At 54.4% G+C, this 22,587-nt stretch overlaps 2 protein-coding genes across 4 annotated transcripts; both read left to right on the forward strand.

Annotated features, from left to right (window-relative positions):
• The first annotated feature begins 1,056 nt into the window (after positions 1 to 1,056).
• LOC108931859 (E3 ubiquitin-protein ligase TRIM63-like) lies at positions 1,057 to 7,473 on the forward strand. Of its 3 annotated transcripts, none has more exons than XM_018747912.2 (9): positions 1,057 to 1,481; positions 2,874 to 3,040; positions 3,724 to 3,901; positions 5,041 to 5,136; positions 5,945 to 6,178; positions 6,292 to 6,314; positions 6,409 to 6,533; positions 6,613 to 6,700; positions 6,844 to 7,473. In XM_018747912.2, exons 1-9 carry the CDS (start codon positions 1,323 to 1,325, stop codon positions 6,905 to 6,907), a joined length of 1,134 nt encoding a protein of 377 aa, XP_018603428.1. In that variant the 5' UTR covers positions 1,057 to 1,322; the 3' UTR covers positions 6,908 to 7,473. The 3 variants fall into 3 exon arrangements, with proteins under 3 accessions (XP_018603428.1, XP_018603426.1, XP_018603427.1); XM_018747910.2 differs by having other exon boundaries at positions 1,066 to 1,481; positions 6,841 to 7,473; XM_018747911.2 differs by having other exon boundaries at positions 1,066 to 1,481; positions 3,727 to 3,901; positions 6,841 to 7,473.
• Positions 7,474 to 12,482: 5,009 nt separating this feature from the next.
• On the forward strand, positions 12,483 to 21,984 carry sytl1 (synaptotagmin-like 1). Its single transcript, XM_018747823.2, has 14 exons — positions 12,483 to 13,439; positions 13,535 to 13,677; positions 14,331 to 14,406; positions 14,530 to 14,655; positions 16,126 to 16,184; positions 16,428 to 16,510; positions 17,517 to 17,627; positions 18,080 to 18,246; positions 18,501 to 18,603; positions 18,804 to 18,965; positions 20,174 to 20,252; positions 20,360 to 20,459; positions 20,611 to 20,816; positions 20,939 to 21,984. Exons 1-14 carry the CDS (start codon positions 13,099 to 13,101, stop codon positions 21,079 to 21,081), a joined length of 1,899 nt encoding a protein of 632 aa, XP_018603339.2. The 5' UTR covers positions 12,483 to 13,098; the 3' UTR covers positions 21,082 to 21,984.
• Positions 21,985 to 22,587: the final 603 nt, after the last annotated feature.

Genomic DNA, 22,587 nt, shown 5'->3' on the forward strand with positions numbered 1-22,587 from the left:
CTGTCACCATGGAGACACGGGTGACTTTGGTGGGCCCCTCGGGGACCCGCCGTCCGATCCCAGCGTGACCGGCAGGGGTCTCTGTCTGTCTCTCTGTCTCTGTGGACACTGTGGACAGGAAGGACTGCAGGTCTCTTGGACTCTTCTTCAGCTCTCAGAGACAATGACTGATAGCAGCAGCATGAAACCAGGTAAACTGCACTGTTAGAGTGTGGTGTTACAGTACACCCTTTCACAGCACGTGTGTGTGTCCAGGAGTGTGTAAGATGTGTGTGTGGGGCAGGTGTCCAGTGAGAGGGATCATCAGAGGGATCATCTCATTGCAGCATCACCTGTGTGTGGGGTTCTCCTCTGCTTTTCCACTCCAACACTGTGTGAGTGTGTGTGTGTGTGTGTGTGTGTGTGTGTGTGGGTGTGTGCGCGTGTGCGCGCGCGCGCTGCTGTTTCTTTAAATCAGGCTCACAGATGTAATTTTTCATTAATTTGAATCGTTCGTTCACTTGTTGACGTAAGATGTGTGATGTGTATGAAAAGGCTCCTGTCGGTCATCGCCGTTGCTCAGCTGTATTACTTGACCAGCGAACAGCGTGGACCGCAGGGGGTCGCGTGTGCGTGAACCGCGTGTCATACGAAAGTGCCGATTCAGCGGGACCCCCACTGGATCGGCGCCTCCATCGGGTCGAAGCGTACTGCCTCTGAGCCCAATAAAGGACTTTTCTCTACTCTCTGCGTGCGTGTGCGTGTGCGTGCGCGTTATGGGTTTACCATTCTGATGTGTGCTTCCACAGTCATCCAGCAGAGGGCGACAATATAGTACAGGCAGCTGAGCAAGAGGGCGAAGGGGACGGAAATACCAAATCTGACTCTCTCACTTACACACACACACACACACACACCTGTAGTCATCTATGCATTCCACCACCTGCACACTCTCTGTCCACCTCTGTCTGTCTGTGTGAGATCTCTTCTTCTGGAGAATTCTGTTTCAGTTACCCACGAGCCCGAGGGGTGGGGGGGGGGTGCGAGGCCAGGGGTCAGAGGGACGAGGAGGGCGAGAGGAAGACGCGCCGCGTCGAAGGAATGCAGGGGGACGAGAGGAGGGTCAGGGGGATGGGGTGGAGGTATAAATAGGGCAGAGCCTGGTGCCCGATTAGCGGACACACGCAAACGCACACTCGGTGTAGCGTAGGGAGCACGGCGCACTCCTCGGGCCCCGAAGCAGGAGACGCCCCTGGGAACGGGGACCGGGAGACGACCTTGAGCAGGCGCCTCTTGGACTCGACGACTCGCACGGAGAGCGGCAGGACGGCGTCGGAGACACGATGGACTTCCAGTCCAACATCATCCAGGAGTCCAGATCCATGGAGAGCCTGGAGAAGCAGCTCATCTGTCCCATCTGCCTGGAGATCTTCTCCAAGCCTGTGGTGATCCTGCCCTGTCAGCACAACCTATGCAGGAAGTGTGCCAACGACGTGTTCCAGGTAAGCGGCGAAGGGGGGGACCGTGACAGAGGGAGGGGTCTGTGGTTGAGGGGGAAAAGGGCTCCGCTCTGTACTTCCTGTTGTGTGTGTGTGTGTGTGTGTGTGTGTGTGAGGAGGGAGTGCAGCGGACAGCGGACAGCGGACAGTGTGGGCCCAGTGGGCGGAGCTTGGTCACTATTTCGGGGAATGATCCAAGCAGGTGGCGACAGCCCCCCCCCGCCCATCTGTCCGAGCAAAGGCGGCTGACGTGTCTCTCCACCGTTGCTGGACAACCAGAGATACGCGCCAAGGCTTTTCGTACCTCGCACACTCGCGCGCGCACACACACAGATACACACGAGTAGACTGAGGATGCTGGAAGTTTCCGCAGGGACAGGGCGTCTGACCTGCTTTGCCGTGTGGGATATGAGTGGAGAGAGGAGAGACTGGGCGGAGAGACCAGACTGATGGAATGCTGAGCTAACCCTGAAACGGGGAACAAATGGGACAAAGGAAACCGTCCAAAGTCCAAGTGAAACTGGGGACGTCAGTCTTTTATATCCTCTTAGTTATTCATATTCATAAATCATACGCAAAATTGCTACGTAAATATAATTATAACTATGAAGAGAGGAAGAGTTTAAGGTGATACCTACGGAAGCACTATCAGCATTGCGGAAAGGAGATGCAGCAGGGTGGGACCCACAGAAAGACCTTGAGGGAGGGAGACAGTCCAGGGGATGTACATTTTTCAAGGGGGAGAGACTACAGAGAGGAAGGAAGGGGGCTGTGCAGAAAGAGAGACTACAGAGCTACACTGGGGTGATACCACCAGTGGGAGACAGACCAAAGGCTCCGGTTCCCCGTGACCCCATATGGGACAAACGGTTCTGAAAATGTGTGTGTGTGTGTGTGTGTGAGATACCTACAGTGGTGAGAGTGAAAACCAGACAAACACATTCACAGAATGACAGAGATTAGAGACCAGAGTGACACCTACAGCGTGATATGGGAGACAAAAGGGGGATACCAGCAGAAAGAGATGAGGGGACTAGAGCTAGACTGCGGTTACAGAGCAGGGTGTTACCCTGGTAAGCTATTGAGGGACACCGACATCAGCCTGGACCTGGAGTGAGAGCACTTTGTAGGACTGTACTGTGCACCTTATGGGAACCAGTACCTTGCTGCCCGGTGGGTGTGGGGTTCGAGTCTGTGGTCGGTGTGTGGGTTTCCCATCTTGCCCTGTGTTTGCACCCCCCCACCCCCCACCCCCCAGACCCACACTGGCAAACTCCTTCCGTTCCTCCGTTGCCTTGGAAACCGTGCGAGTCGGCTTTGACTCTATGGCACATCCATCCATCCGTCCATCCATCGTCCAACAGTGTGTGTCCACGGTGTGTCTGCCTCCTACAGGCAGCGAACCCGTACTACTCCTCACGGGGCACCAACATCACAGGGGGTCGCTTCCGCTGCCCGTCCTGCCGACACGAGGTGGTCCTGGACCGGCACGGCGTCTACGGGCTGCAGCGCAACCTGCTGGTGGAGAACATCATCGACATCTACAAGCAGGAGAGCAGCAGGTGCGCGTGTGTGTGTGTGTGTGTGTGCGCGAGAGAGAGAGGAGAGAGCGGGGGTACACGCTGTCCCACACAGGTAATGTGGTGAAACCCCCTTTTGTTCAAGGATCACATCTGTATGGGATAAACTGGCTTCATTTTTTACATTGTGCATATTGATGAGCTCAATTTGAGAAACTTAATCATGATATTATTATTATTACTGAACCACCTTGCAGCAGTAATGTAGCAGTGTGTGTTGTGGCTGGTGAGTCACAGTAGTGCAGTGTATGCCTGGTAAGTGCTGCGTGTCTCTGGCCTGCGGGGGGGGGTAGGTGGGGGTGGGTGGAGGAGGATTTTTGGGGGGAGGTGAGTGTCGGGGGTCTCGGGTGTCTGGTGTTTCTCCTTCCTCTGAGCTCCAAAGCGCAGCGCTAAGAGGACCGTGGTGCGGGGGCGGGGGGCCATGAAGGGGGCCCAGGGTTTGAGTGCTGCTGGTGGTGGTAGGGGGGAGGGGGTCTCTTGTTATAAATAAACCACAACAGAGTCGTCGCCATGGCAGCAGGCCGGACCGCGGTTCTACGCTTTTGAGTCACCGGGCCGCAGCTGTCGTGCGCCTGGAGGTCGGTCTGCAGAGAGCCGTCGCACGCGCAACACACAGGTGCGTGAGGTCACTGTGAGGTCACGTCAGTGTCCACCGCCCCCCCCAGCAGCCCCCAGCCCGTGAAGGTGAAGGTGCAGCAGCCCAAGTGTGTGGAGCATGAAGACGAGAAGATCAACATCTACTGCATCACCTGCGAGGTGCCCACGTGCTCCATGTGCAAGGTGTTTGGGGCCCACAAGGACTGCGAGGTGTCTCCTCTGCACTCCGTCTACCAGAAGCAGAAGGTGAGGACCACGGCTCACCTGGGATACACCTGCCTGCGTGACCATCCCTCAGTGTGCAGCTGATGAATACTTGTGTGTGTGTGTGTGTGTGTGTGTGTGTGTGTGTGTTTTTGAACCTGGGGCAGGTCGCTATGTGCTGCTTGTCTCCCTCTAACCCAAACGCTATAGTTCATTGTATGTCTCTCACTCTCACACACACACACACACACAGTGGGAGCGGAAAACACGCAACTGGTCACTATGAGTCAGGCTCGACTTGACGGCACATCCATCCATCCATCCATCCATCACTGTGAGGGCCACCTTGTGTTTAGTCACACAGCTGGTCTCTCCTGGGGGGGTGCGGTGGTGCAGTGGGTTGGACCGGATCCTGCTCTCTGATGGGTCTGGGGTTCGAGTCCCGCTTGGGGTGCCTTGTGACGGACTGGCGTCCCGTCCTGGGTGTGTCCCCTCCCCCTCCAGCCTTGTGCCCTGTGTTCCCGGATTAGGCTCCGGCTTCCCTTGACCCCGTATGGGACAAGCGGTTCAGAAAGTGTCTGTGTGTGTGTGTGTGTGTGTGTGTGTGTGTGTGTGTGTGTGTGTGTGTGTGTGTGTGTGTGTATGAGTGGGTGCATTTGCACATGCACATGTGTGTTTTTGTGTTTGTGAGACTACGGACAGGGAAGGTGCGTGTGGACGGACCCCAGGTGACCAAGAGTGACGTTCTTACAGAGAGAGACTGTGTTATAGCGCCCCCTGGTGGTGACTCAGCTCTCAGCTCAGGAGCACAGAAGGCTAATAATGCTCAAGGTGGTAAATATAGTGGAGTGAGGCACTGCAGCAGGTGGGGTGGGTCGGGGGGGTTGCTGCCAAGGGGACAGATCAGCACTTTGAGGGGGACAACTGCACAGCTCCCTGGTCCCTAGAAGGTGCTGTGACCTCCAAGGACCCCTGTCTTAAACACAGCTGCTATTCTCAGCGGGGATCATTTTCCCAAAGCTGCTTGTGTGTGTGTGTGTGTTTGTCAGTCTTGTTCTAAGTGGACCTTTAAAGACCCACCAGTGTGCTGTTAATTGCGTCTTAGTGCTGCAGACAGAACTTCACACACTCATTCCTGTGTGTATGTGTGTGCGTGTGTGCGTGTGTGTGTATGGCTACAGACGGAGCTGAGCGACAGCATCGCCGCCATGGTGGCCGGGAACGAGCACATCCAGGCCATCATCACGCAGATGGAGAGCACCAGCAGGAGCATCGAGGTCTGGCACCGGGGGAGGAGCCAGGGGACAGTGGGCGGAGCCACCGGCTGCAGCACATTACCAAAAATAGACAACTAAATGAGGTCAAAGGTCGACTTCCCACACGCCTCTTCTGAACAGGACCCCGATAAGCCCCGTAGAAGTGTTCCAATTGTCACGTACATACTGCATGAACACACACAGATAATACACACGCTGCACACAGAGACTCCTCGGCTTGCAAACACAAGTCGGTGCCTGAAGTCTGTTTGTAACTCAGTTTGTTTGTAACTCTGAAGTCACTTTCAGCACAAAGTCGCAAACCATGACAGCGCAATTATACCAACGTCCCTTGAATTACTCCCTGATGAGGTTGTGAAAAAGTCTCGCATTAAAGGTATGATAAACAACGGTACTTTCTACGACTTCGGTAATTTTCTGAACGTTGAGCGACATTCAAACTCAAAACTAATTACAATTAATGAAACTGTAAATATGTTCTCTCCACAAACTCGCTGACTCATACATCCAATAAATGTGTTCGACGTCCCTCATCTCGCTCCTCATCACCGACACTCTGCAGCAGCAGACAGGAGCAGTAAACACTGTGGAAGGGAGTTGAACGAAGGCGGTGCCACACTGCTATTCTCCTGTCTGGTCGCTCTTTACTGCCACCTATGGGCTCGGAGGGTAAAAACAGCTCCGGTTTACTGCTGCAGACAGATATTTTGAACAATATATTGGATTTACATGTGTGATTATTATTGATTTTATGCAGAACTGAACTGAAATGAGGTAAGTGACGCGCTCTCCCCCCGCCCCCCCACAGGAGAACGGTCAGCACCAGAAGCTGTTGCTGAGCCAGAAGTTTGATGGCCTGTATGCGGCGCTCGAGGAGCGGAAGGCGGAGCTGCTGGCACGAATCTCTGCGGAGCAGGACTCGAGGACGGCGCAGGTGCGAGAGCTTGTCCAGAGCTACCGGCAGCGGCTGGAGAGCAACTCGGCCCTCGTGCAGAACGCCATCTCCTCCATGGACGAGCCGGGCGAGGCCAACTTCCTGCTGGTGAGCGCCACGGGGGCAGCCGCTTACAGTGACTTGCACTGGCGATGATGTCATTGTGATGTCATCAGTTTGACTCCTCCGCTTCCTCTCTCCTCCGTCTCTCGCACCTGCAGATGGCCAAGCAGCTGCTCCGAGAGTAAGTGTAGCGTCCCCTTCCCTATCTCCATGATCACATGGTCGCACGCCGTTATAGGACCCTGCCCTTGACCTCCCCCCCATTGTGACACCAGCCTGTCCGGCGCGGTGCATCTCCTTCCCATGGAGCGCATGGAGCCAGGGTTCGAGGACATGGAACAGTTCACCCTGGACACGGAACACGTGGAGGAGCTGCTGCGGGTCATCGACTTCGGTGTGGGTGAGTCCAGCGCGCCGCCCTGACCGCCGGGGGACAAAGGGACTGAGACCCTGGCGTGACCTTTGACCTGCTCCCCCAGAGGACGAAGAAGACGGTGAGGACGAGGAGGAGAACGAGGGGGGAGATGAGGATGGCGACGAGGAGAGAGAACCTGGACAACGGGAAAGGTAGGGGAAGAGTGTGTGTGTGTGTGTGTGTGTGTGTGTGTGTGTGTGTGTGTGTCTGTGTGTCTGTGTGTCTGTGTGTCTGTGTGTCTGTGTGCCTGTGTGTGCTTTCCCGCTGACCACGGTATACTCTGTTCCCGCAGCAGATTAGCAACGTCAAGCGGCAGCAGTGGAGTCGGCACTGAGAAGAGCCAACGTGTCCAGGACTGATGGTGCAAAACAGGAAGTGATGCGAGCCACGATGATTAGACGGCAGGAAATGAGGACGAGGGCACGGGTCTGCCGACGACTCGGGTCTCGCGCTCCTTGAGGCGGCGTGAGCTGGAAGCGCACGTTCACACACGTCCCCTTCGTGCCAATGGTTTCTTTAGATGAGAACGGGGCACTTCCTGGCAAACGGCGCCCCCGGTGGCCGGTGCTGTGAAGTGCCTCCACAACTGTCATGAGCGCCAAGTTCCCTCTTGAAACTCGCATAGTAAACGGCGCAAACTTGGATTTGTACTTTTGACTTTGTACTTTTTAACGTTGTTTATGCAGATGATGATGATGATGATCAATAACTCTGCTTTTCCTCCACGTGCTGGATTGTTCTGCAAACGGACGGACTTTGAGATGCCGCGTAGCGGACGGGCCCAAGACCTGCTCCTGCACGAGTTCCCGCCGCTTGGTTTGTGAGCTGCTGTAATATTGCCCAGGGTTCGAGTGAGAGGCGCGGCTGTTCGGGGAGGGAGAGCACCAGCGCAAACGCACGTGACAATAAAGTGTTTGTGTTCAGGCTTTGCGTTTTTCACGGCTCCTTTTGCGGAGCGTGTCGTGGCGCGGTATCGCGCTGGCGTGCCATGCGGCCCCAGGAAAAGTACCATTGTTACCGCGGTGAGCTGTACGGCCCTGCGAAATGAGGTCGTTGACGGCCTTAACGTACTCGGCCGCGATGCCTCCGGGTCACCTTCGGCCACGGCCCGTCTCCCGCGCTCGAACCCGAGCCTAGAGCGCCGCCAAGACCGTCGGCTGGGACTACAGGCTTTGAGAACGCGTTTGCCCTGAATTACTGCTCGTTTTCGACCGGTCGCTCCCCTGGTGCTCGATGGACGTCCCCGAGACGCAGGCCTCACGGGGGCGCTCTGCGTTCGCAGCGCTGGAAACGCTGAGGACGAGCCGCCCGAGCCGGTGCAGGGCATCGCTGCGGGGGGTCGCTGTGAGGTATCGCTCCAGGCAGGGAGCGTGTGTGTGTGGGGGGCAGGGGGGGCAGTCCAGCATGAGACATTATCCTTTTACCATTTTTACTCTCCTCATCCTCCTGCTGAACTTCTGACTTTGTGTCCCAGCTGAACCTGCAAGACCAGATTGTCCTTCGTCTGCTGTGATGGACTGTAGTTTGGGGACCCGTTTGGGGCCTGACCCTCGGCTCTACCGTCCCCTGCCACGGTCACTAGTGTGGCGTTTGACGGAAAGACAGCGCACGCAGGCACTCACGCGCACAAACACACACACACACGCCGCGAATCCCAGAGTCCTACATGTGGAATTAGGCTGCCGATGCAAATTAGGCTGCGTCTGTCTAACGGGAAGACGGATAACGAGGCCTGTGGAGCAGAAGCAGGAAGTGGGACACTTCCCCGGCGACACGGTCCAGCCGAACCCAGCACCCATTCTTTGTGTCTGACCTCTGACCCTTGGCCTAGCTTGCGCTGCTCCGCACATCTGGGCTGGAGGACCTCCGCAACGTCTGGCCTCTGGTGGTGAACCGGCCGGGGCCCAGAGATTCTGTCCACACCGCCCGTCCCCCTCAGTCCATCATGAGGACATTTATTCCCACAAACTGCAGTGACACTGGACTCCCACGAGGTGGCAGCAACCCCCCCCTCACCTTTTCCCGCTTTATTTCTCCACTCGTTGGATGTCACGTGGATCCACCGGTGTCTTGACTTTCTCTAAACGCTCCTCACCGGCTGTGCCTGCCTTGTCTCGCAGAAGACGCTGTGGACATCGAATGCTGTGGCAACAGCTGGAGGTGCAGGGCTACCAGCGGGTTCGAGAACCCTGGTGTGTGTGTGTGTGTGTATGTGTGTGTGTCGGGGTGGGATTGTCCTGCGGTCCATCTGGTGCATGTCAGTCGACAGAGACACCACCTGGGAGGTAAGGTGTGTCCCTCTGGGTCCCACGTGGCAACTTCACCAGTTCCCCTGACAGTGCGCCGAAGCAACGGAATGTGGAATAGAGCGAAAGACGGCAAGAACGGTCATGTCACTGGGGTGTTGTTTTAGGGTGGGGTTGAGAAGTTCCTGCATTTGTCACTTGCTCACACACACACACACACAACGGGAGGGACAACATACGGGGTGGAGGGGCCGCGCTGTGGAACCTGCTCTGCAGGAACGCAAACACAAGTGTGGTTGTTGACAAAGGGCTGAGTGGCAGGTGAGGAGGGAGTGCAACCCCCCCTCACACACACACACACTTTCTGTCACACACTCGCACACAGAGGTTCCAGCTGGTCTGTGGCCCCCCACACAGGCAACCGTTGCAGATGTTGCACATGCTGATGCAAGCAAGGACTCTGGTTACACCAGAGCCTCAGCAAAGAGGGAAGGCAGGGTGTGTGTGTGTGTGTGCGTGCGTTCATGTGTGCTAAAGGGGTGTGTGGCGCACAGAAGGGAAGCAGGGTTGTTCTGCTTGTCAACACTGATGGGCCGTTAACTGCTGCTCTGCTTTCCCAGCTCTGTGTGTGTGTGTCTGTGTGTGCGCGCGCGTGTGGTTTCCGCACAGTGAAACACCCCTGCGATAAGGCTGCCCGGCTGTTTGGTCTCAGCTCACGCGTGTGGTCGGACCGAGTTCACGGACCGCGGGGAGCAGCGAGGAGACCCTTCCGGTGCCTGGAGGGTTCGGGGTTCAAGGCCCGGCGCGAGAGACCCAGGTGTGGCCCGGACACCCGACGTCACCTGGCGCAGGGAGAGAACTCCCATAATCCCCTGCGCTTCGCTCTTGGCGCACAGGTTCGGCTGTGGAGCAGCTCAGTTCAGACCCCGTCTCTGCCGTAGGCGGTCGACCCGGCGGACTCAGAGCTCACTAGATACCGAACCCACAATATCCAGGGGACCCAGGATTCCCCTCAAACCCAGTGTTCCCAGTACAGCGGAGGAGCAGGACTGGGGTACAAACACGGTTCTGGACCCCACACCTGCCTGCATCGGTGGCTCTGAAACACTACCTACGGTTCATGCAGAATCACTTCGAAAAGGGACTCGCGCGAGCTCGTTCCCCGAGAGCTGCTCAGATCCGGCGTAACAGGGTAAAACAATGTAAATGTAATGTAAATGTAATGTAAATGTAAATCACGCAGTCCTTGCAGAATCCACTCCGTCTTTCGCAGGAGCCCGCGGTTTCCTCGCGGTGTGGTGTAGGGTGGGGTGGTGTGGTGTAGAGTGGGCTGGGGGGGGGTCAAGGGGGCGGGGCCTGCAAGCCCTCGCCTACCTCCAGCGCGACGAGTTGCCGCTCGCGCGTCGGGACGAGCGCACGCACCTGGCCGCTGCACGTCGCCTGCTCTGCGGGGGGCAACAGGGGGGCAGTAAGTGCGCGGACTTGGTGTTTCATAAGAAATAAGAGCAGTTTTCACACAGTGGACCTACAGGTGTCAAGTGTGTGTGTGTGTGTGTGTGTGTGAGTGTGAGAGAGAGAGAGAGAGAGAGAGAGAGAGAAAAGCGGAACTGTGCGTAGTTTGCGGACACATCGGCGCACCGCGCTGACCCAGAACTGACAGAACCGCGTAGGGACCGCTGTCCGGACCGGGGTTGAGGGGTGTGCGGGGCTGGGGGGGTGTTCGCCTTTCATTCACTGCTGATATTCGAACAGAACCTCCTGCAGAGAGAAGAGAAGAGAAGAGAAGAGAGAAAAAGGTGTGAGAACGAAGCGAAGGAGGAGAAAATTGAGTCACTTTGAGCAGGAAATCGTGACCCGACGGGCGGTTCTGCTGGACACCTGTGGTGCGGACATCATCTCATCCTATCCTGTCTCATCTCATCCCATCTAATCTCATCTCATCTCATCTGTGTCGCAGAACTCATGAGCCGTGACAAGCGCCCCACACACACACACACTTATGGCACTGGTGTGTGAGGCGGGAGGTCCGGTGCGAAGGCCGCGCTGGGTTCCAGCAGACTCTGTGTTGCGTTCGCTCTCTTTCAAACTCTGGTCCCTCTTCCGGAGTCACAGGATGTGATGTGATGTGATGTGTGTGTGTGTGTGTGTGTGTGTCTGGTTTCTCTGAGGAGACCAGCAGCAGCGTTATTGCTTCCTGTTTGTAGAAAACACACACACACACAGTGTTTGTCAGCAGTGCTGCTCCAAGCGTGAAGCACAAGTAATTCCTGCAGCGATACGCAGATGTATAAAGTCGTAACAAAACCTTGTTTCAGGTGCAGCACTTGTGCTCGTCGTCGTCGTCGTCGTCGTTGTTGTTTATTTCTATTGTTGCCGTTGTTTTTCTCTTTCATTTCCAACTTGAAAACACAGTTTGTCCGAAACCTGATCTAGGACCTGCCCTGCAGCACAGGTCACTGGAAGGAGAGGGTGTGACTGTGTGCGTCCAGCAGGGGGGCGCAGCGGTTAACGCTCTGGGCATGGCCCATCATAACCTGCTGGCGGAGGGTATTAAACGGTACTTGCTGGGGTTGCGGTCCAACACGCGAGCCATGGAAAGCGGAGGACGTCACCGCGGCTCGCTCCCAAGCCCCGCCCTCTGTCACCTGTGCGGGGGTGAGCACTGTGGACACATGAGGTCACACTGTGGACAGAGGGACACACCTTACCTGTTCATATTGAAATTTCGGGGCGGTCGGGCCTCGCCAGGTGCGCTCTTCCTTCCCGCCCTCCGCCCGACTTCTCCTGGCCGCGCGGCTGCGGCGACCTCCGGGCGTCCCTCTCCTGGAGCCGTCGTCAACGGTAACCGCAAACCGCGATGGGGACGTACGAGACCCGCGCGATGGTGGATGCGCGTGAAGGTTTCACCCTCGAACCCGTGAACGGAGGAAGCGCTTTTGCTATTCGCGCCGTGTTTTCCGTGTTTCACGTGGGGTTTATGGCTCCTGGCTTCGTCGTCACTTTTTCTCATCGCTTTAGTAGCCGCAGCGACGCGGACTCGTAGCCACGATGTAGCTCACGGTCCGATCAGAAGAGCTTCACCGCGGTGTTCTGCGCCCTTCGCATGTACGCATGTATGTATGTATTTGTAAACGTGTGCTCATTTGATTGTGGAGGCATCGCACAGGTGTCTGCTGGGATGATAGAAATGTGACTTTACATGAGTGTATATGAGTGACGATGCAGATGTCCCGGGGCGATACACACGGTGTCGACCCCCGAGGTGTTCTCTAGCCTCCGACTTTACAAAAGATCAAATTGCAAAGTGTCGCAGATACAAGTAATCAGATAAACTGGAAAATGTGCGTCATTTCATTTTCTTCACTTACGTTTCCTATGGTTTCTCTTGTTCACCCTTTGAGTCGATAGGGGGCGGGAAAGAGCCCCAAACGGGCATCGGACCGCCTTAATTCAACTCGTTCCCATGGTGTTTACAGCTGTTCCCGAGGATGAGAAACGTTGCACGTGTTTATGGGACAGGGGGGCGCGGTGGCGCGGTGGCGCTGTGGGTTGGACCTGGTCCTGGTCCTGCTCTCCGATGGGTCTGGGGTTCGAGTCCTGCAAGGGGTGCCTTGCGACGGACTGGCATCCTGTCCTAGGTGTGTCCCCTCCTCCTCCGGCCTTATGCCCTGAGTTGCCGGGTTAGGCTCCGGGTCCCCGTGACCCTGTATGGGACAAGCGGTTCAGAAAGTGTGTGTTTATGGGACGAATCGCTCAGCAGTTGTCACTGAGTAGGAGTTTGTGGGCACGACTAATTTCTATTTTCAGTAATTTTATTACTTTTAATGTGACTTGAGTTTAACAAAAAGGTTGGAATGAAAAGCCTTTGTTAATAACAGCAACGAAGACCGAGCTGGAGCTTGTGGATATGACGTATGATTTCTGTTTTTAATTATTTCAGTTAAGAGTAGTGGTTTTTGTGCACTCTGAATTAAAGAAAAGTAATACAATAAGTCCAGGTTGTACCCTTCTGCAATAGGCTCCGGCCCACCGCGACCCTGCACTGGACAAGTAGCTACTGATAAAGGATGGATGGATGACAGTGATACACTGTTTTTTAATGTATTGTTTCAGTGTGTGAGCTTTTTAGAAGAACCTATTGAGCGAATAATTGGGGGGGTGACTGTATTTTGTAACTTTTACCGACTGTGGCACTTGAGTTACAAACAAATCAAGTTACAAACGTGTTCGCAAGCTCAACAGCCAGTGTGTCTTTTTATCGACAATTTACTGCTGTGGTTCGAGGGACACGCTGTTTTATTTCAATGTCAAAATTAATATTGTCCGCACAGAGTCTGGCACGAGCTCCTTCCTTCGTCTCCCTGCTGTCTTTTCCAAGGACCGAAAGCAGCCCACGCCTCCGGGGTGCCGCCCTGGTGGCCGCGGTGAGTCGCTGCACCTCGGGACACGGAGCCGCCCTTTGCCGTTCTCCGGCGAGGCTCAGCGACCGATGCGCAGGTGGACGCTGCGACGCCGCCATGGAGTGTGAGCTCGGGTCGGAGACGCTGCTGGACCTGGGTCACCTGACGGAGGAGGAGCAGGGGACCATCCTGCAAGTGCTGCTGCGGGACTCGGAGCTGCGGTGCCTCGATGAGAAACGCGTGAGGTCAGAGGCTCCCCTCTCCGAGTTCTGCAGTGGAAGTGCTTTGGGATCGAACCCCGTTCCCCCTCGGCTGAGCTGTGCCCCTCTTCCCCACCCAGTAAGCTGAAGCACACGGTGTCAGACCCCCAGAAGCTCAAGTCCCTCTCGGGCGACTGGTTCAGCGAACTCTGGGCCAAACGGCACAAGAGATACGGCTCCGAAATTGTGCAGGCGTCCATCCGGCGCAAGAAGAAGGTTAAAGGTCAGTTGCGTGCGTGTGTATAGAAGGGCGGCGGCTCTAACCCTTACACCCCCTGTTGTCCGCTTTGTGTACGATCACTTTCACAGCTCACGATTATTTTCCCGAGTCGTTTTGTTCGTCCGCATTTTGTTCCACCCGTGCCTTTTGAGTTCGTGCATCTTACGAGGATGTGAGGGAGCCCGTGGTGGGATTTGAACCCGAAACCTTGCGGTTCCCGGTCCGGTCCCCGAACGGCCGCACCACCTGCACCGTGCTCTCGTTCCCGTTCTAGTGCTCATTGTAAGGCGATCGTGATGCTCGGCTCCTCAGGTGGACACATCAAGCGGAGACTCCGTCTTTGATGTTAATCCTCCAACTGAATTCCTAAGTGCACCTTAATGAGGCCCCGGGAGCGAGAGCTCCGCCCCCCGCTGACCCCCCGCTACCTCTCAGGGAACGGCGTCCCAGCGGTGACGAGTGCACACCGGCTCCCTAGCAACCCCCTCACCTCACTCGTTTCGCTCAAACGCCATGACCTTGTTTTTACCGCATTGGTCTTGCTGTGTCCCTACAGTCTGATAAGTTATTAATTTTAGGCAAATGAACCCGATGACTGAGGCGAGTGAATTTAATTCGGAAACGTGTCCCTTCGACACGCCCGCTCTTCCTCACAGAGGTGCCCTTAACCGCACGGAGTCGGGGCACAAGGCTGGACGAGGAGGAGGAGGAGGCAGACGATGGCAGCAGGAGGTGATCACTCACCGTTTGGGTCTGGGATGGTGTGTGTGTGTGTGTGTGTGTGTGTGTGAGAGTGAGTTCCGTGTTATTTCCCTACTTTTTGTGACCATTAACTGCCGCGTTGCCCTCCCACAGCACGGAATACCGCGCGAGCCCCACACCTGCCCCCAGAAGGGGCGTCGCCTCCTCCAAGGTGAGTCCATCGGGGGTCAGTCCCCGAGCCAGTATTTCCACCTGCGTCCAGTGCGCTGAGGCTGCTTAGTGAGCATGACCTTTGGCCTCTGACGACCACCTCTTTCACTCCTTGAATGCTGCTGCGGTTGAAAGGTGTGGTTTTTGTGGCCATGAGATCCTGTCCCTGGTGAGTCTGGTGCCACTTCACAGGTAAATTTGAATAAGCAAATGAAACGCTGAGTAAATAGAGCGCAGAACCCGGCGTCAAGGAGAGTTACCTGGGTTGGGTGGCACCTCACCTGCTGTCGGGGGAGTGAGTGTACCTGTGAGGGGAACCCGGTACCCTGTGAACCAGTGTACCTGAGATGACTGCCTGGCTCTTTAGGAAGCGCAAGTAAAATCAGTCCCTTCAAGCTCCAGCGAGGAGGGTTATTTGGTTTGCAAAATTAGTGTAAATCGTGTTCCTTTACCGGGGAGAGTGTACCCTGTCTCACACATGATGTTCCCACTTGCAAGGAGTTCCGAATCTGAAGGGTTTGAGTTTTGGTGCTGATGTGGTGACATGAGTTCCTGCTATCCCTCACAACTGCTGCGTCCCTCGCAGCACTCAGAAATTGAATTGAATTGAATGAAACTGTATTAATGCCAGGGAGAAGGTTTGTGTGGTTGTAGCAGCAGAGAGTGTACAACACACACGCCCACACACACACACACACACACACGCCCAAAGATACAGACAAACACTGAAGACACATGAATTGATTAGCAGATAAGTCATGTTAATGAGTAACTAATGTGCTGAGTAACACACACACACACACACACACACACACACACACACAAACACACACTGTAGTCCAGAGCTGCTATAGAGTAGGAGCCTTTTGGGAAGAGTGTGTTTCCGTGCAGAAAGATGAAAGCGGAGCGCTCAGCAGTGAAGCACTTGTGCAGAATGAGAACCACACAGCAACAGGGTAAAAACCTGCAGCTTTGTTATTAGTACAGGAAAAAAGTTCTGTAGTTGTTTCCCCGACAGTCAGTCTCTGGGGCCCTTATTGGACACATGGTTATTGATACAGAAATATCGACACTGTAACATCTGTCAATCAGTTGTGTTGTTCGTCATGTTGGCGAAAAATGTGCAAAATGAAAGAATAAATAGAATGTAAGGTGGTGATGTGTGACTTGGACACTGTGATGATGATGATGATGATGATGAGCTCATGCCTGGACACACACTTTGAGCAGTTTGCAGATTGTAAGGTCACGGTGAGGCGCCTTCTCACGTTTAATGTCACAGCTCCTCCCCCATCTCTAACTCCTCCTTCCGTCAGTTAGCTCCTCCTTCAAGATGTCCTTTATCATTGACTCCTCCCCCTCAGTGACTCCTTGTACTGTCAGTGACTCCTCCTTCACTCTGCCTTCCATCAGGTACTCCTCCCTCTATCGGTGACTCCTTCTAGTGTCAATGACTCTTTCGCTCCTCCCTCTATGAGTGCCTCCTCCCCCATCCGTGACTCCTCCCTATAATTGACTCCTCCCCCATCGGTGACTCCTCCTTTTCCCTGCTGTGTTCCAGGCTGCAGCGACGCTCGACGGCTCTCCGTCCTCAACAGGTAACGTAGCTCCGGCTCGTTCTCAGTGTCGCCCCCTCCTGGTCAGTCCTCTTCCTCCCTTCCTAACCCCTCCCCAGTAGAGCATTTGCTCTGGGTTTACGAGCGTCACTCCAGAACCTTCTGGAGACACGTGACGTGGTGTGCATGACGCAGTGGCTCCCTGCCTGGAGATGTCTCTGATGGCAGCCGGATGACACGTCTGCTTTGTTTGGCACCCCCTCACCCCACCCCCGCCCCCCTCAGAGTGCGTCAACAAGCTGAGCGGACAGCGAGAGGAGACTGCGGAGGAGGACCGAACACTGCAGACACCCTCCCCCTCCCTGCAGGTACCCCCCACACACACACACACACACACACACACACACACACACACACACACACACACACACACACTCTCAGGTACGCCATCGCACTCGGTCACACTCACTTTGTGACACACTTTAACACAGTATTATATGTGTGCAGTCACACAGTGTCACACACAAATACAGTTACAAGTTCACATATGCAGGTACACACTCACACACACAGTGACACACTGTTACACACAAAGAAACACAGACAAACTCTGGCTTCCATACACATAGAGTCTCGTCTGTGCTAACACACACACACACACACACACACACACACACACTCTTTCTGTTTCTGGGTCTCCTACTGAAAAACGCATGGGAAAATTCTGCACTCAAGCCCCACCCACATCACTTTGGCAGCCAATCAGGAGCTGGTACCTGGTCAGGTGACTGAGCTGCTGTGATGGAAGGTCTCGGCGCAGCAGCGCAGCTGAGACGTACGGACACACACTCCTCCTCATATTGCACGTCCGCACGCACTCACGCTCCGTGCCATTTGGACGGTGCTGCATCTTGGGGATCTGAGCTTTTTTTGGGTTCTGCTGCCTTTCTTAGTGGTCTAGAAGGTATGTGTGTGTGTGTGCGTGTGTGTGTGTGTGTGTGTGTGTGTGTGTGTGTGTATAGTCCTTCTCTGTGGATATTTGTATGGCAAGGGGACAGTGTACCCACTGAGTTTATTATCTTTGATTCATGATGTGTTGCGTTAGACAAGACACTTGTGCTCATCACTATTCCCTAAATCATCTTCCTACGTGTGTCTCTCTTCGACAGAGCATCTCCGATGCTTAGTTGACCCTGTAATATGTCCTTCTGCCGCTCTTTATTTTATACGTATAATAGGAAACTCAGCTGTGTGTGTATTCTTGTGGACTTTTGTGTATCAGTGCATATGGTGATTTTGTGCATGTGTGTGTGAGGGAGAGAGAGAGAGCGTGCAGGACTCTGCGTGTACTCCCAGCATGCCTTGCTTCTGCAGGTGAGCAGAGAGAGAGACTCGGACTCGGTATCGAACAGCACTGCGACTGAGTCCGACCCGACCAGACTCAGAACCGCCCAGTCCCTGTCCAGCCTTCAGTCCAACAGCGCGGTAAGTCTCACACTCAAACACACACACACACTCAAACACACACACAAACACACACACACACACGCACGCACGTACGCACAGTCCCTCGCCTCACTGTTCGTTCTTCTCTGGCACTGTGTCATTGATCAAGGTGATGAGAATTATGAAAGCCCCTCATATCAGATGTGTGTGTGTTCTTGTATATATTTATCTGTGTCTGAGTTTAATCTCCAGCACCAACATATTTGACTCACACCTCATATGTATTTATGTCCCTTGGTCGTTTAGCACTTTCACCTCCTTGTTTCTCCACGCACACACACACACACACACGCACACACACATCACGCCGGAGTGGAGGTGCAGCCAACCAGTCGCTAAGTGTCCCGCCCCCGAATGGCGGGACTGCCAGCCAATGAATGTGTCCCCTGTGCCGAGTGACAGGCCTTTCAGCCAATCGTCTTCCCCCCCAGTTGAGCGGCAGTATGATGAGCTTGTTCAGCTCCGGCGAATTTGGTGCGGTGGAGGTTCGTGGAAACCTGCAGTTCTCGCTGCACTATGACACCAAGAGGGAGGAGCTGCAGGTGCAGGTGTGTCGCTGCCAGGACCTCGCCTTCGCGCGCAAGAACCGTTCCGACCCGTGAGTTCACACCGCAGGCTGCCTGTGCCCCCCCCCAACTCCTTTGTCCCGCCCGCCCGTCTGTCTGGCCACTCTTCCCGTCTCCCTGGTAACGCGTGCTAAACCCGGCCGGAGTGGCAGGACTGGTCTCCCAGGAGCCCGTGTCCGGGTGGTGGGGGGGGGGGGGAATTGTTTCCGCACCCACCCGCTGCCTTTACTGGGATGGGCTGGAGATGCGAGTGCTCCGTCCGTCTCACTGTCCGTCCCCGTTGCAGCTACGTGAAGACGTACCTCCTCCCCGACAAGTCGTCCCACAGTAAAAAGAAGACGTCGGTGAAGAAGAAGACGGTGAACCCCATCTTCGATGAGACTTTGAAAGTGAGCTTCCGTGTCTCCTGTCCTACTGCCACACGTCCCTGCACTGCTGACATGTGTCCAGCTGTCCTGTCTGTCCACCCAGTTGTCCTTCTCTCCGTCTCTCTTACTGTCCTCTCTGTTTGTTTCCGTGCCCTGCCTGCCCATCTGTCTGTCCGTCTGAACGCTGTCCCGTCTGTCCCTTTCTGCGTCTCCGCTTTCAGTACAAGATTAAGATGTCGGCGCTGAAGGGCAGGACACTGAACCTGTCTGTCTGGCACAACGACCCCCTGCGGCGAAACATCTTCCTGGGGGAGGTGGAGGTGGGCTTGGCCGAGTGGGACTGGGCGCAGAAGGAGCCCTGCTGGCGAGCCTTAGTGCCCCGGGTATGTCGCTGCCCTCGCTGTCCCTGTGACACGTGTCCTCTGTGTCCTCGAACCCTTCTCCTGCTGATGTTCACGTTGCCGTGATTATTGTCTCATTGTGGAGCTCCCAAATCCTGAATGACCCCAAAGAGCTGTTGATTGATTGATTTCAACGTTCTGCGAAAATCTTGCAAAGAGGTGTAATAAAGAGGGCCGATTCGTCCCTTAAACATGTCCAACGTCCCTCATGTTGTCATTGATCACTGACACTGAGGAACAGCAGACAGGAGCTGTAAACACTGTGGAAGTGAGTTGAACGGAGGTGGTCCCACAGCAGGAGTGTCGCTGCCATCGGTCGGAGGACTCGGAGAGGTCATATTCCCTGTGCTACCAACAGAAACGTTTTACAACAAATAAGCGAAGGGAAAGCTGTCAAAAATAAAACCGCGAAAGCTTTGTATCCTCAAATTCGTAACAAAACCATTTCCTTGACAATATAGTGCAGTCACTGCATGTGCATATCAGTACAATCAATTAAACCAAAGGTAAAATCACGGTACACACATAGAGGTGTGCGGTGACTCCTGCGTCCCTTTGTCTGTTTATTATTTTAATGATATTTCATCAGATTTCTGCTCTTACTGTTATTATTGTTGCTGTTATTGTTGTATTTAGACAGTACAGCATGGTGACATAACTTCCCTCAATGAAATGTTATTGAAATTCTCACACTTTCCTGGTTCTTCGTACATTTGCTTTCCACTCTTTCCAGAGAGTTTCCGGATTGTTCAGAGCCTGCTAACATTGTAGTGGAGAGTTCAGCTTGTAGCTTCCGGGGTCCGGTTTGCCAAGCGCATGGCTTTGTTGCTCAAATCCACATACACATAAAAAAAATTAACAATAACAGAAATATATATACGTCAATTTTTATTGATATATTTAAATATGGGAGAGGGGCGCAGTGGGTTGGACCGGGTCCTGCTCTCCAGTGGGTCTGGGGTTCGAGTCCCGCTTGGGGTGCCTTGCGACGGACTGGCGTCCCGTCCCGGGTGTGTCCCCTCCCCCTTACGCCCTGTGTTACCGGGTAGGCTCCGGTTCCCCGCGACCCCGTATGGGACAAGCGGTTCAGAAAGTGTGTGTATTTTAATATGCTTCAGTAATATTTCCCTAGGGAAATATAATTAAAGCATATTAAACTGGGGCCCTCTGACTTTGTCCTGCTGCTCCAGGTCCAGCTGACACAGGACTCCATAAGCAGTCGCGGGACCATCATGCTCTCCATCAAGTTTGTGCCGGCTGGAACGGAAGGTGCGTCTGTGAGCTGCCGAACACCCCCCTCAAGACTGCACCCTCGACGCCGCTACTGCCTCTGTGTCCATGCTGCTCTTACCCCCTGTCTCTGCTGCCCCCTGCAGGCAGTGGTCTGCCAATGACAGGCGAACTGCACATCTGGCTGAAGGAGGCGCAGGGACTCATCCCCACCAAAGGGGGCGCTGTGGACTCCTTTGTCAAGAGGTACGTAGCGTAAAAGTACTTGCGAAAGCAATTTACAGCGTCTTACGTAGTACGGGCTTCCTCGTTCAGTGTTTTCACCGTACATTTCTAAGGGTTATTCTCGGGAGCAGATCAGAACCGCTGTCCACTCCTGTCCCCCCCCGTTCCTCAGCTACGTGCTGCCTGACGAGAGCCGGTCCAGCCGGCAGAAGACGCGTGTGGTGAAGCACACGGTGAGCCCCACCTTCAACCACACCATGGTGTATGACGGCTTCCAGATGTCAGACCTGAACGAGGCGTGTGCCGAGATCACCATTTTTGAGAAGGATTCGCTGTCCTCGCGCCAGCTGGGGGGCGTGAGGCTGAGCATGGGCACAGGTGAGTGCATGCACAAACACACACACACACACACACACACACACACACACGCATGCAGCGTCCTTCTCATTCCACCACTGCTAATGGTCTAATCCATGCTCATGTGGCCCCGCCCCCCCCAGGCCAGAGCTACGGGCAGCCGGTGGTGTGGATGGACTCCACTGAGGAGGAGGTTAGCGTGTGGACCACCATGATCCAGAACCCCAACAGCTGGGTGGACGCCGCGCTGCCGCTCCGAACTGACCTGGTGCCTCGCAAGGAGTAACAGGCGTGTGCTGGAAGGAAAGGGGGTGTGGCCAGGGGCGGGGCCACATGGGCTGGACTCGAGAAAGATGCTCGCACATGGAAATGGGGACATGAGGGGGCGGGGAGCAGTGTAACTGGGGCCCTCGTATTGCATTCAAGAAACTCAAGCTCCACTCATCGCAGCCAGCCTGGCCTTCCTCACATTGCCATGGTTTTGTGGCCATTAATCCTCCATCTGTGTGCACTGCTAGCATGCGAATCCTGGAGCTGGGAGGTACTGTGAGGGGGTGGAAGGGGCTGCTGCGTCAGGAAGGAGTTTGGAGGAGTGGGAGGGGCTACAGGACTCAGGGAGGAGTTTGGAGGAGTGGGAGGGGCTACTGGACTCAGGGAGGAGCAGGAAAATAAATGATTGTTGCTCAGGCCAGCGAGTGTAAGGATGTGCACTTGAGATCAGTGCGTTAAGCATGAAAAAAGTTGGAAACAGATTTTAATAAAGAGACGGTACTGCTCAGCGTAGAGTGCATTCCCGGCCTCCGCTCCAGTTTCACACGCCCTGCAGTCATTTATTACGAACTCATACTGGCCGGCAGCTGAGTCTTCAGTGATCGTAGCTCTAAATTAGTTTGCTTATCAATAGGTGTTGGTCTATATAACCATTCCAGTGTAGAAATAGCGGAAAACGTGAATCGGGAATTGGGCGATCTGGGTTTCTCTGATTGTGTGTGTGAGGCAGGGTGGGGTTTGGCACATTCTTCGATATGATGCTCCTCGGTTCTTGAAAACGACTTCAATGTGTCTTGTCACGTCTTTGTGTTGGTTCTGTCCTGTTTGTCTGTTCCTCGGGAATTAAAACGCTGTTTGTCCGAGTTCATCCCGCCTCTCTTGTCTCAAGTTGTCAGATTAAAGTGAGACGGGAAAGGAACGATGAGCTCTGCTCCTTGTGGTTTCTTGCACCACTCACCTGTGACCCCTGTGACCTCTGATGCCCAGGGCCCCCCCATGTGGGCCTGTAATTACCCGTGTTGCTGCATGGGTGATTTCTCCCTATTTCCCCGCTAATGTAAAGATCATTTACACTCAAGTTCAAGTTCAGGTGGTTTTTATTGTCATTTCTCTATATAGCTTGTATACAGTGGATCTAAATGCCGTTTTTCCGGGGACCATGGTGGTGCAACATGGAACAGTACGCAGCACTACATAAAGTGCAAATACACTCTTCCACTATTATCCCAAAATAGTGTACTTTTACACAGATATATGTTTGTAGCTTGTTCCGTTTGTAACTCCAATGAAAGTAGAATAATACATGCTGTATGTATTACGACTCGTTAGGTGTAATGTATTCGTCACTTTGGAGAAAAGCGTCTGCTAAATGAATAAATGTACATGGAAATGTAATTTCACTATATTAAAACATCAGAAACAGGCCGTAAACAGTGTGAAGTGAGCTGAATTAAGGCGCTCTGACGTTCCCGTGCTGTTTGGCTGCTCTTCTTCTCCTGGAGGGTCAACACAGGCACAATTC

Source organism: Scleropages formosus, chromosome 23 (assembly GCF_900964775.1).
Source record: "Scleropages formosus chromosome 23, fSclFor1.1, whole genome shotgun sequence".
NCBI classification, from domain to species: domain Eukaryota; kingdom Metazoa; phylum Chordata; class Actinopteri; order Osteoglossiformes; family Osteoglossidae; genus Scleropages; species Scleropages formosus.